We start from the raw sequence: 12,497 nt of genomic DNA on the forward strand, positions 1-12,497 counted from the left end.
AACACGCCCGGGGCGACCCCCCCCGCACCCCGAGTAACCCCCGGAGACACGGGCGGGCTGGGCTGGGGGAGAGGCCTTTATTGGGGAACGAACACGCTGAGGGCATCCCAGGGGCTTCCACGTGCGGGACTGGGCCGTGGCTACAGCGCCTGGGAAAGCGAAAACAGGGAAATCCAGGGAAATGTCCGGGAGGGACCCGGGAATGCCCGCACTGGGGCTGCCCTTCGGGGGGAGGAAGGAAGGGGTGGATCAGCATTCCCGGGCTTTGCAGGATTCCCGCCTCCCTCACCAGCTGGGTGTATGTGTGCTGCCGGAGCGTGTCGTATCCAAACGCCAGAACCGCCACGGCCGCGCAGAATTCCAGGAGTCCGAGCAGCACCAGGATGGAGTCCAGGCCGTTGCTCAGCATCTGCCAGGAGGAGGAGAACGGGAGTGTGCAAAATGCCTATTTTGTGATTGGCTTTTCGCAAATATTAAAATAAAAATTAAATGTGTTGTGTTCGAAAGTTATGCTGTATTAATGTTCTTAAGTAGTCTGTTAAATATATGTGAAAAACGCCAATTTCTTGTTTTTAAAATTTTAAAAGTTTAATAGTAATAAAATGGTTATAAAAATAGTAATACAACTAGAGTAATAATCATTTCGACAATCTGAATTAGGACAATATGAGACAATGGAAACAAAGAGTTACGGACGTCTGGGTACCTTTTTCTGGGCAGCACGAGCCTGAAAAAGGACACATGTTAACAGAGGATTAACCCTTAAAAACAATAGCCTGTTGTATATCCATACACTTCATACATGATGCATAAATTCCATTCAAACACAGGATTCTGTCTGGTCATCCTCAACTTCTTCCTCATAATCCTGATGGCGTCATCCTGCCCGAGCAAGGCAAGAAGAAGTTTGTTTCTTCTGATAAGGGAGCAATAAATTCTCTTCTGATAATGGAGCAATAAATTCTCTTTCTCTGAAAGATTCCGGTGTCCTGTGACTGCTATCTCAATGCGAGTCCTTTCTTCAGGAAAAAAAAATCTCACATACATAGTTTCTATTTTAACATTATGTTATAACCTAAAACTATATTTACCACACTACTTTTAGGTTATAACATAATGTTAAAATAGAAACTATGCTATGTAAGATACTTTTTTTAAAAGAGAGGAATGAGGCACTCTCACCGAGATAGCAACCACTGGACACCTAAATCTTTCAGAGAAGAAGAATTTATTGTTCCCTTATCAGAAGAAACAAACTTCTCCCTGCCTCGCTCAGTCCTGAAGATGCCATCAGGATTCAGAGGAAGAAGTTGACACTGACCAGACAGAATCCTGTGTTTGAATGGAATTTATGCATCATGTATGAAGTGTATGAATATGCAACAGGCTATTGCTTTTAAGGGTTAATCCTCTGTTAACGTGGGTCCTTTTTTGGGATAATTTTGCTCACAAAGAGGTACCTGGATTGTCTGTAACTCTTTGTTTTTATTGTCTCTCACTGTCCTAATCCCAATCGTCCAAATTTTTATTACTCTAATTTTATTACTATTTTTATAACCATTTTATTACTATTAAACTTTTAACATTCTAAAAACAAGCGATTGGCGTTTTTCACGGGAATACCCCGGGATGCACCACCCGAACAGGACCGGGATCCTTGAGCACCCACCCAGACTGGGATTCCCCGCGCAATCCCGGCTGTCCTTACCTTGCTCTCCATGTGGAGGCACCATTCCGGGCGGGCCTGGTAGGGCTCTGGTTTCCCGCAGCCGGGCACGATGCGGGTGATGGCCGTGCCGTGGATCCCGGTGGCCACCAGCGTGCCCAGGACAACGCCCACGCTGAGCACACAGCAGGCCTTGACCTGCGGGGAGCACCCGCTGACACGGAGCCCAGGAAGGGCTGCTTCCCACAGGGATCATCCAGCTGGGATCAGAGATCTCCTGGAGAAGCCACCCAGTTTTGTCCCACTCATCTCAGAGTGACTCCAAAGCCATGAGGGTCTCCTGGACCTTTCATCCCCCTCATCCCACAGTGACTCAAAAGGCCACGAGGATCTCCTGGACATTTCATCTCACAGTGATTACAAAGCCATGAGGGTCTCCTGGATCTTTCATTCCCCTCATCCCACAGTGATTCCAAAGCTATGAGGGTCTCCTGGATCTTTCATCCCTAGAATCCACAGTGATTCCAAAGGCCATGAGGATCTCCTGGACATTTCATCCCACAGTGATTCCAAAGGCCATGAGGGTCTCCTGGACCTTTCATCCCCCTCATTCCACAGTGATTCTAAAGCCATGAGGGCCTCCTGGATCTTTCATCCCCCTCGTCCCACAGTGACCCTGACTCCCATCCTGTGCTCTGTGTGGGAGAGCTGGGCACTTCCCAAGGGGGAGACTGGCCTGTGGATCCTTTGGGATGAATCCAGGCTGTGGAGGGGTCCTGGCAGCTGCTGGAAGGGACCTAAGGAATGGGGGGACACCTTGTCCCTCCCAGCCCAGATCTTACCAGCACAGGGCTGTCTCTCCTTTCACTTTCCACCAGCAACGAGCCTGAGACCAGGAGCTACTTGGAAAACAGTGGGAATTGGTGTCAGCAGCAAGGCACCCTTCCCTGGCACCCTTCCTGGTGGGAGCTGGGGTTCAGGGACGCACAAACACCCCGGAATGTGGGGGGAAATGGTTATTGGATATTGTCCCCAGTTCACCAGGATTCCCTGAGATTCCCATGTCCTCATCCCAACTTACCAGGATCCCCAGCCAGAAGAGGATCCCGCTGGCTACAGGGAGGGAAGGGTTCCTGTGCTCCGACAGCGTCAGGATGGTCCCGAAGCAGATGTGGACAATTCCAGTGAAGATGTGGATGGTCTGGGGAAGGATGAGGGAGAGGGATCCTGATCCCGTTACTGTGAGGCACATCCCACCCCGATCCCACATCACAGCGCTGGGAAGGGACAGGGAGAGGCACCTATCCCAACATCCCCTTCACCCGGCCGGGAAGAACATCCAGCAGGACAATCCCTGCGGATCCCCAATCCTGCTGGGCCCCTGGAAGGCCGTGTCTCACCCCCAACACCTTGGGATGAGCCCTGCGGAAGCCTTGTGTTTGCAATGAGGTCCTGGCAGGTGCCTGGGAGCCTGAGGCCAGCTGGGCCGCCCGGGGATCCGTGGCCGGGATCACCTCCGTGATGATCCTCACGCTGCCCGCGTCCGTCACCGTGGTGGCCGCCATGGCCTGGGAACGAGCCCAGGGGGCTGAAGGAATTCCCAGGTGCCTTCCTCCTCCTCTTCCTCCTCACCGTGGTCCCTTTGCTGCCCGAAATCCCCGGGAGGTGCTGGCCAGGCAGGGACACGCTCTCGCTGCCCTTTGCTCCCTGTGGGAAGCTCGCTCATGGAATTCTCGTCAGGGCCCTCTTGCTCAACGAGGCGGCTTTGCCAGCAGAGGCTCCCAAAATCCTGCACGGGAAGAGGGAGGGAGGAACAGGGAAGGGTTGGATGCTTTTCCCTCAGGCGGCTCCAAGACTCTTTTTCCATCCCAAATTGTAGATGCTTTGCTTGGGAATCGCTCCTGCAATTAGCTTGGTACCTAACGAGGCGTTGGTAACCTAACCCTGCCCACTTCCCAGGAAAAACTCGCATTGAGACAGGGAATTTTATAAACCCCGTTATAAAAGGAAGCTCCTTTATTGCCATTTTTGGGAATTCTCCCTCCTCCATCCCTGTGGGTTTGTCCCCAGTGAGGGCACACAGGAGGGATTCAGGGATCTCTGGCCATCTCCATCGGGAATCAGAGGGAAAGGAGATGCTGTTATTTGTGATGGGAAGTGGCAGCTCAGGCTGGAAACGGAGCCACCACACACGGCGAGGGGATCCCGAGGGAGTCAGGGGCCCCTTCCTGCCTCCATCCCTCCCACCTCCCAGAAAACAGCCATGTCCTTTTCTCCAGGAGCACTGGGATACCCCATGCCGACCTGGAGGACCCCCCAGGTTTCCTGGATGTCTGATGTGTGCCGGGTAGCGATTTCTTGGTGGAACGGGAATTTTTAGGTCCAGGATTCTGGCATCACCGCACCACCTCTCTCTCTGCCTGGGAAAGGACAGGATCCCCCCAGCTGACGATTTCAGGAGCAGGTGGAGCAACTTCTGGGAGTTTTTTTTCCTTCTCTCTGGCTCTAGAGGGAGCTGAGAGGCCGCGTTTGGAAGCGCCGCGCTTCCAGAGCTCAGGAGCGGCTTCGAGCCCTGGAGCCGGCTTGGAGCACCCTGGGCTAGTGGGAGGTGTCCCTGCCCACGGCAGCGGGGTAGAACTGGATGATCCTTAAGGTTCCTTCCATCCCAAACCATTCCAGGATTCCACGCCCTCCCCATGCTCCCCCACACCAGGGAACGGGACACCCCCTCCCAACCGGCCCAAATCACATCCCAAAAAAAGCTGGAAGAACAGACCTGGAGAGCAAAGAGCAGCAGCTCACGCCTCCATCCCAGCTCCAATGGCATTCCTCCATCCCACCCATGACCTTCCTCCATCCTGCATCCCTGATGGAAGCGTGCACTTGGCCTTGTAAAGGGCTGCATCTGGCAGCACGGCTTTCCAGGAAAAACACGGACATGGATGAGATTCAGCCTCTGCATCACATTCCTGATGCCTCAGAGCCTTTAATTCCTGCTCGTGCCTCATCCCTCTCAACACTCCAGTGCTAACAATCCCAGGGATCTCGTTCCAGCCCCAGGAAGGAACACTTGAGCCCCCGTGGAAATTCTGGGATCCCCTCTTTAGCCTTTAGGCAGCCAGGGTATCCTCCACCATTATCCACGGCTCACATTCCCAGCCAAAACCACCCTACACGGTGGATTTCCTCCCAAATCCGCCTTTCCAGATTCCTACAGCATTCCTCAAGTTCCAGCCTTGCAGCCAGTAACAGCCATGACTGACCTCAACCCCCCAAACCCCACTTTCCAAGTGGGTGATCCATGGAAAAAGCTCTTTCCCCATTCCTAAATAAACCCAGGGCCAGCTGGGGATGGCAGGAGCCCAAGGTAGGATGTCAGGATTTGTTTTGGAAGCGGATTCCAGAGGAGGTGAAGCTTTGAAGCAGATGCAGGGAAGCAGCAGGGACGGGTGGTGGAGCTTTCCAACCCTTTCTTTGCAGGAATTTTTGGCTTTGTAGATATATAAAACACATTCCTTGGATTTTAATGTTCATTTTCCTATTTTCTAGGACAAGTTTTGGATGGGGGAAGCCTGACTGGATGCTCAGGGGGGATCAGACCCTCCCAAATTCCCTCCCACCAGCACAGGACAAAATTTATGAGCCTGGTGGAACTAAAATTCTTTTTCCAACCCCAAAATCCATGAGTTTTTTTTCCAAAGAAAATAGATTACGATGGAGAAAAGCTCTCCAAAGAAACTTGCTGCTTCCTGGGACTAACTTTATATCCCCATAAAAATACCAAAACTCAACATTTTGCTTTGCTTCCAGGTGTTTCTGCTTCCCACAGGGCTCTTTCCACACCGATTCCAGAAGGAAAGTCATGTTTTCTGGGAAAGGTTTCAGGGTTTTTGGCTTTAAACATCCCAGTGTCCATCCTGGATAAGGGAATCTGGAACAGGGAGCAGGCAGGAGGTTGGGGGGGCATGGCTGCCTGCTGGGGTGATCCATACCTGGCATTTGGGACACGGTGACATTGCTCCCAAACCCTGTCCCAGATGTGTCCATCAACCCCTGCACGTGATGTTCCAGCCTTTGATCCGCTCATTCCCAGGAAAACTCCGGAGAAGTTCCAGAAAACTTCTCCAAGGCTTCACCAGCACCAACTTCCACTGGCAGTCCTGGAATGGGACCTTAAACACTTCCAGGGATGGGGCAGCCACAGCTTCCCCGGGAAATACATTCCACCACCCTCACACCTCACCACCCTCACAGGGAAGAATTTCTTCCCAATATCCCATCTAAACCCACCCCATGGCAGTGAGAAGCCATTCCCCCTTTTCCTGGTGCTCCAGGCTCTTCTTAAATCCCTCTCCAGCTCTCTTGGGACACCTTCAGGTGCTGGAAGAGTTGCCAAGATCTCCCTGGATCCTTCTCTTCCCAAGGAGAACAGCCATTGGGACACCTCAATCCATCTCTCAGTTCCCCCCTTTCCAGCTCCTCCAAGGGTTTTGGTTTTCCTTAGGGATCATCCCCAGCAGGGACACAATACTCTGTGGTCCCTGTCACCTGCTATTCCAAACTCCTGGAAGTCTCCACTCCCCCTAGATCTGCAAATTCCTACCTACAAATAAAAATATATTTAAAACCCCCACATTCCCATAGAGCCTTAAACACTTTCTCCAGCATTTTCAGGGAAAGCCACATCTAAACACTGGGATACTCCAGGAAAACAGAGCCTGATGCTGATGGAAGAGGAGGAAGCCTCCTTCCCAGGAAGCCACCACAGAGCTTGGATGGGAGGTGGAATGGCTGCGTGCTGGTCCCCATGGAGCCAGGAGAGGTCGGGATGCTCCGGAGCCTCAGGTGAAGAGCCGGGGCTGTAATGGGCTGTGGCCACGGGCTGAGCAGAGGCAGCCTGTTCATCCTGCTCCCCAAATCCCTGGGGCTTTTCCTACTGATCAGGCTCATTATTTTTTCAGAGCCGTGAACAGAAATAACTGACAGGGAGTGAATAATCCATGAGGCTCTGGCTGAGCAGCCGGAGCATTGTCAGGGAGTGTGGAAAGCAGGAGGAAAACACTGAAGTCACCCCAAAACCTAAAGGAATGTTCAGGGAGGAGGTCACTGATCCCACTCTGGCACTGGAGGGAAAATTTGGGATGGATCCTGTGCCCAGAAATTAAGAGGATCCTCCCCCAGAGCACTGGGAACTCACCAGGATGTTCCCATCCCTTGGAAAATCTGCACTGGGGTCTCTTTCCTCACCTCCATCCCACCTTTCCATTTCCATGAACTTGGGATGCTCCTTAAGTACCTCGATGCTGCTGGATGCTCATCAGCACCTCATTAAACCCACCAGCACTCCCACAGATGCAGGACAATCAAGGGCAGAGCCATAAATGAGCTTGTCAGGAGCTGACAAACCTGCCCCTGCTCGAAATGACCCCAGAGCCCTTTCCCTTCCCTGAAAATAAAGCATTTTTTTAGGAACTGCCGCACGGATAAGGTTCGGGAGCACCCCTCAGCCCCACTCCCGCCACCCAGGATGGTGGGAGCAGGGAGCACATGACACCGGTGTCCCCGTGTCACCTCGCGGAGCAGCTCCAGCCCCGGGCAGCCGCTCGGGTGGCGGCGGCAGGACCGGGATGCGCTGTGCTGGCGTCACCGGCACCGCCGCCGGCCGCCCGGCTGCTCCAGCCACGCTAAATATAGCGGGACCGCGCTGGAATCGGGGGGGGAGGGGGTTTGGGGAGCAGAATTCCCCCGGGAGACAACGTACCCTGTTTGGAGGGTGGAATTCCAGCAGGAGAGGGGATTAGAGGGGCAGAATTCCCTCGGGAGAGCAGGTACTGAGGGGTTTATGCGGACAGAATTCCCTCAGAATCAGGTACTGGGGTTTAGGAGGATGGAATTCTCTCAGGAGAGGGGTTTTGAGGGGCAGAACTCCCTCGGGAGAGCAGGCACCAGGAGTTTAGAGGAGCAAAGCTCCGCTGGGAGCAAGTGCCAGGGGTTTAGGGGAGCAGAATTCCCCTCAGGGAAAGCAAGCAGGTACCAGGAGTTCAGGGGGGCAGAATTCCCTCAGGAGAGAGCAACTATCCCTAAATCAGGCAGGATGAGCCTCTTTCCTGAGAAGCAGCAGCCCTGTGAAGGGGAAGGGTAGCTCCCACACTGAAAATTCCCAAATTCAGGAGACACAAGCCCGGAGAGAGCATTTATTCCCAAGAGAAGATGAAGCCAACAGGGGACGAGCCGAGGTAATGCTCCGGTGACCCGCCCGGCTCCCGGCACACATCGGGGTCACTCCAGACCACCAGGAATTCCTGAACCCCAACACGAGTGAACCCCAGCATCCCACCAGGGATTTACAGGCAGGAATTGCCCAAGATTCCCCCCTTGGAGAAGCCCCTTCTCACAGCAGCCAGCAAGTGGAGCCCCTCAGGCCAGGCCCAGGGGCAGAGGGGCAGGGAATTTGGGGGTGTCCCTGGCTTTTTGGGGGGGGACCAGCACTTCCCAGCCAGCAGCATGGTGGGAGGAGGATGCTGTAGCCCTGGGATTTAGGAGCGATGGAGGCAGGATCCCATTCCAACATCCTCCAAGTGTCAGACTTCAGGAGCAGCCAGCTGCAAAGAGACCAGCAGGTGTTTTGGGAAGGGGCCAGGATTTTGGGGAACCCTCCCCCCCCAGCACCCACCACCCACAGGGGTTTGGGATCTCCTCCCCATTCCCAGAGCAGAGGGATGGATGCTCCGGGATGGTCCCTGGGGACAGGGGTGGGATGTTTTCCCAGGGAGGAGACAGTGATGGCAGCAGGATGGGCACTGTCATCCCAGGAGCCATCCCAATGCTGATTCCACCCCTTATCCAGGCTATTCCCTAGATCACCTCGCTGTAGCTGGGAGGCTGAGGCAGCTCCGCCGGTGGCACGGCCAGATCCACACGGGTGGCACTGGGGACGATCAGCATGGCCTGGGGAACACCGGGATTATGGGAGACACTGGGATCATGGGATGCAGCTTTTGGGACCCATCCCTGCCACCCCCCTCACCTTACCTCGTTGGAGCTGAGGCGGGTGGCCCGGCACCAGAAGTTGGCGGTGGCCACGGCGATGCAGAATTCCAGGATGGTGAAGATGAGCAGCACGATGGAAATCCCATTCCCTGCGAGCTCCAGGATGGGGAAAACCCCATCAATCCCCCCACTCCCAGCAGCACCCAGGAGGATGAATCCCACACAGTGGCTCCCCCTTCCCCTCCCTCTGCATGCCCAGCTCCAAGGTCTCGCTCCAAGCCCTCCATGCCGCCGTTTTTACGGCTCATGGATGCTTCCAGGGGGTGACTCATCTCCCGAGGTACCAGCTGAAAATAGGTCGTGCCGGCAGAGGAGAAACCACCACCTCAACAGGGATTTGGGAAAGGACACCACACCCCTGGAGGGCTGGAGAAAAGGCCCCAGGGGAATTCCCAGGGGCAGGAATTCCGCCAAGTGGGATTTTACCAGGACGAGATAGCTGTAGTAGTTGAAGCTGGAGCGGTAGAGCCCGTTGAGGTTGAGGTCCACGATGAAGGCCACGATTCCCAGGAGGGCGAAGATGGCACTGATGACGTTCATGGTCTGGCTGCCCTTCACCTGTGGCCACCCAGGGGCTTTGGGGGGGGGGTGGCAGACTCCCCTAAAACCCCAGAGGGACACCCCATCCACCCCATGGGATCATTCTCGGTGTGCTCCCGGGAAAACTCACCGCGCATTCCGTGGGGCTCTTCTCGGCGCCGATGGAGAGGCACCCGGAGATGATGAACTGCAGCAGGAGAGACGAGGCTCAGCTGGCACTGAGGGCACCCCAGGCACCCCAAACCTACCCAGAGGTGGCACTAACAGGGCACAGGGGACACAGTGACCCCCCTGCCCTTGTTTTCCAGGCTGCTGAAGCCTCGGGAGCCGCAGGTGCATCATTCCTGGTGGGCATCCCTTCCAACGGGTGTCCCACTTGCTAGCATCCCTCCCAGCAGGATTCCCTTCCCTGTGGGCATTGTTCCCTGGTGAGATTCCCTTCCTGGTGGGCATCCCACCCCCCCAGGCATTCTTTTCCCGGTGGGAATCCCTTCCCAGCCCCCGGCACGCACCGACACACCGCCCAGGAAAGGGATCTCTCCGATGACGAAGACAGAAGTGTAGACATTGGTGAGCGTGGTCAGGACGATCCCGAAGCCGATGTGCAGGAATCCCGTCATAATCTGGATGGTCTGGAAGACCGGGATGGGTGGGAATGGGGTCAACTCAACCCCCCTGCCCACAGAGCCACCCTGGGGATGCGGGATGCCTTAATCCCAGCGCCTCTCCAGAGACACAGCAACCCCCGAGGGAACAGCGGGAATCCCCTGGGAAGGGGCTGCGGGGGCATTTTCCAAGCGTTTCTCCCCCCGACTCCCCCAAACTCACCCCCATGACGCGGTTCTTGCCCTTGGGCAGGGTCTCCGCCGTGTACATGACGGCGCGGCTGCCCCGCCGGCGGGCGCCTGAGCACCGTGACGTCAGCGGCTGCGGCATCCCCCCCCGGGGCACCGCCCAGCCCACGGGGGACACGGGGGGACACGGGGGGATGGAGGGGACAGCCCCCCAAAACCCGGGAAGGGAGGGAAGTAGGGCTGCGTGGGGTGGGAAGATGCTCCGTGGGGTGGGAAGATGCTCCGTGGGGTGGGAAGATGCTCCATTGCGGGGTCCCCTGGCTCTTCCCAGTGGGGCAATTCCCAGTGTTGCCCCCTCGTTCCGGGCAGGGCTCCAGGACACCGTGTTCCCCCCGCCGGGAGGAGCTGCTCATCCCAAGCCCTCACTCATGGGAGTTAAGGAAATCGGGGTGCCAGCCCTCCCCCGAAAGCTCCCCACTCCCCAAGCTGCGTGTCCCCCCCGCCTCATTCCCGCTCCTTCCAGCTCCATGTCGTGTTTACAGGAGCGCAGAAAGGGGGAAAAAAATAAAAAAGAAAATAAAAAAAATCAAAACCACCCCGCAGCGAATTCCTGGAAGAAAAATCCATCAAGGGCCATTAGGCTCCTGCGGCTCCCCCCCGCGGAGCGGGGGCACGGGCGGGGGCAGGGGCGGCACCAGGACGGAGCTGGGCACTGCCCAGGCGTGATTTCCTGATTTGCCCTGCATCTCCTTCCCCAGGAAGGGGTGGGCCTGAATGTCCTGGACTCCTGCTGCAGGAGGAGAGGAGTAGAGGGGGTCCCCCACACCTATCATTCCCTATTTTTAGGGCGTCCATCCCGTGGAGAAGGAGCCAAGAGCTCCAGGCGCAGGATTAAACCTGAAATCAGGGAATAATGAACACTCTGGGAATGAGAGGGACACACGATAGCACCCTGCACCCCCAAATTCATGGAGGGGACCCCTGTATCCCATCCTGATCCGGACAACACCACACCCCCCTGCCTGGAATCCCTCATGGACAGATCCCATCATGGGGGTCACAGGGAGGCTCAGAGCTGCGGATCCTGAGAGGAATCCGGGGCTCTGGGAGGGATCCCCATTTCCCTGGAGCAGGAACATTCCACAGGCAGGGAGAAGGGCCTGCTGCCACAGCCAGGAGCCCTGTGGCCAAGTGCAGGACATTCCCGTGCTGGATGCTGCGGGAAGAAGAGGAATTGGGGCTGGGGGTGTCACCCAGCTCAGGGCAGATGACAGAAAACCCGTGGGGCCGACAGGGTCCCCTCACTGCTGCCCTTCACCCTTCAGGGACACACAGTGTCCCCATTCCTCACCTGCAGGGCGGTGCCCAGCTCTGAGTGGTGCCACCATCCCTGTGCATGCAGACCCCAGGACAGTGGCCAGCACATGTGGCCACTGGTGACAGATTGGCATGGCGAGCACACACAGGGCTGTGACAGGGATTTGGGGACCCTCATGGTCCTTCTCCCCAGGGAGGGCAGCCAGGTCCCCCAAACAGCCCCTCACCCAGAGCATTCCATGCAGGGCTGGGGCTGCAAGGAACAGCACAAAGCACATTCCCCTGGGAGCCTCCATGGGGATAGGGAGGAAAAACAGAGAGCACCAGCCCCAGCAATGGCTGTAACAGCTGGGAGGAGAGTGCTGGCCACAGGGGAAGCTGGTTGGGACAGGCCTGTCCCTTGCACCCCCCTGGGGCTTGTTTCCAGAGTCTCCCAGGGATTTGATCCTGGACACTCTTCCCACTTTTCCCAGCAGGAAACATGGAAAGTCCGTGAGGAGAGCAAGCCCTGCTCAGCAGCAGCCAAAGCACCCGTGTGTGATCCTCAGCATTCCCATCCTGAATCCAAAGCCAGCTACAGGGAAGAAAGGAACCCTCTTGTCGCAGTGAGATGGCCCCACAGAGTATCACCACACAATTTCAGAAGGCTTCAGCCCACACAGAGCAACACCTCACCACCTCAGAGGGCTGCAGGCGTCTGCCCTTCCTGCTCTCCAGCCCATCCTTTTATCCCCTCCTGTTGATGCCCTGTACCTGTGTGCCCTGTGCTCCCTTTGGTATTGCTCAGTGCCCCTGGGCACTCCCTGGCTCGTTGCTGTCACTGCTGCTCACAGCTGTGCCCACTGGGGATGGGGCTGGGCCCAGCCCCACTCCGAGTCACCACAAACTGTGTGCCTACAGCCCATCCCAGCCCGAACTCGGTGCTGTGGGGAAACGCCGATTTATTTAAAACAGAGCATCCTCAGGAGCATCTGAGCTGCCAGCAGGGGCCTCATCCTGCTTGTAGGAGCCCCCCGGAGGTGAGGGAACTCCAGCTCCCGTTGCCTCTGGAGGATCTTCTCCGACTCGGAGCGGCTCGGCCGCCCTGCAGCGCTGCGGGAGCTGCGGCTCGGGCTCCAGGGGCTCCGGGA

The 12,497-nt window shown here is 56.3% G+C and overlaps 2 protein-coding genes and 1 long non-coding RNA gene across 3 annotated transcripts; all 3 read right to left on the reverse strand.

Annotated features, from left to right (window-relative positions):
- Positions 1 to 60: 60 nt before the first annotated feature.
- LOC115948500 lies at positions 61 to 1,812 on the reverse strand. Its single transcript, XR_004082320.1, has 3 exons — positions 1,709 to 1,812; positions 290 to 409; positions 61 to 149 (listed from the first exon to the last, which is right to left on the reverse strand). It is a non-coding gene; the product is annotated as an uncharacterized LOC115948500 (long non-coding RNA).
- A 354-nt stretch (positions 1,813 to 2,166) lies between these two features.
- Positions 2,167 to 3,323, reverse strand: LOC115948497 (membrane-spanning 4-domains subfamily A member 15-like). Its single transcript, XM_031061524.1, has 3 exons — positions 3,067 to 3,323; positions 2,748 to 2,867; positions 2,167 to 2,172 (listed from the first exon to the last, which is right to left on the reverse strand). The coding sequence occupies exons 1-3, from the start codon at positions 3,229 to 3,231 to the stop codon at positions 2,167 to 2,169; spliced, it is 291 nt and encodes a 96-aa protein (XP_030917384.1). The 5' UTR covers positions 3,232 to 3,323.
- Positions 3,324 to 7,831: 4,508 nt separating this feature from the next.
- LOC102038126 (membrane-spanning 4-domains subfamily A member 12-like) lies at positions 7,832 to 10,218 on the reverse strand. The gene is made up of 7 exons (XM_005426507.2): positions 10,085 to 10,218; positions 9,769 to 9,888; positions 9,387 to 9,443; positions 9,143 to 9,274; positions 8,699 to 8,812; positions 8,531 to 8,614; positions 7,832 to 8,268 (listed from the first exon to the last, which is right to left on the reverse strand). The coding sequence occupies exons 1-7, from the start codon at positions 10,190 to 10,192 to the stop codon at positions 8,248 to 8,250; spliced, it is 636 nt and encodes a 211-aa protein (XP_005426564.1). The 5' UTR covers positions 10,193 to 10,218; the 3' UTR covers positions 7,832 to 8,247.
- Between the last annotated feature and the right edge of the window lie 2,279 nt (positions 10,219 to 12,497).

Source organism: Geospiza fortis, unplaced genomic scaffold (genome assembly GCF_000277835.1).
Source record: "Geospiza fortis unplaced genomic scaffold, GeoFor_1.0 scaffold450, whole genome shotgun sequence".
In the NCBI taxonomy this organism is placed as follows: domain Eukaryota; kingdom Metazoa; phylum Chordata; class Aves; order Passeriformes; family Thraupidae; genus Geospiza; species Geospiza fortis.

What these genes read in the sequence shown, in the direction of transcription:
- LOC115948497 (XM_031061524.1), bottom strand. Translation starts at nt 3,231, where the DNA reads ATGGCGGCCACCACGGTGACGGACGCGGGCAGCGTGAGGATCATCACG. An exon ending in CTCATCCCAAGGTGTTGGGG is followed by an intron (nt 2,868 to 3,066) that starts GTGAGACACGGC and finishes ATCCTTCCCCAG; the next exon opens with ACCATCCACATCTTCACTGG.
- LOC102038126 (XM_005426507.2), bottom strand. Translation starts at nt 10,192, where the DNA reads ATGCCGCAGCCGCTGACGTCACGGTGCTCAGGCGCCCGCCGGCGGGGC. An exon ending in AGAGCCCCACGGAATGCGCG is followed by an intron (nt 9,275 to 9,386) that starts GTGAGTTTTCCC and finishes GGGTGGCCACAG; the next exon opens with GTGAAGGGCAGCCAGACCAT. An exon ending in AGCCTCCCAGCTACAGCGAG is followed by an intron (nt 8,269 to 8,530) that starts GTGATCTAGGGA and finishes GTCTCTTTGCAG; the next exon opens with CTGGCTGCTCCTGAAGTCTG.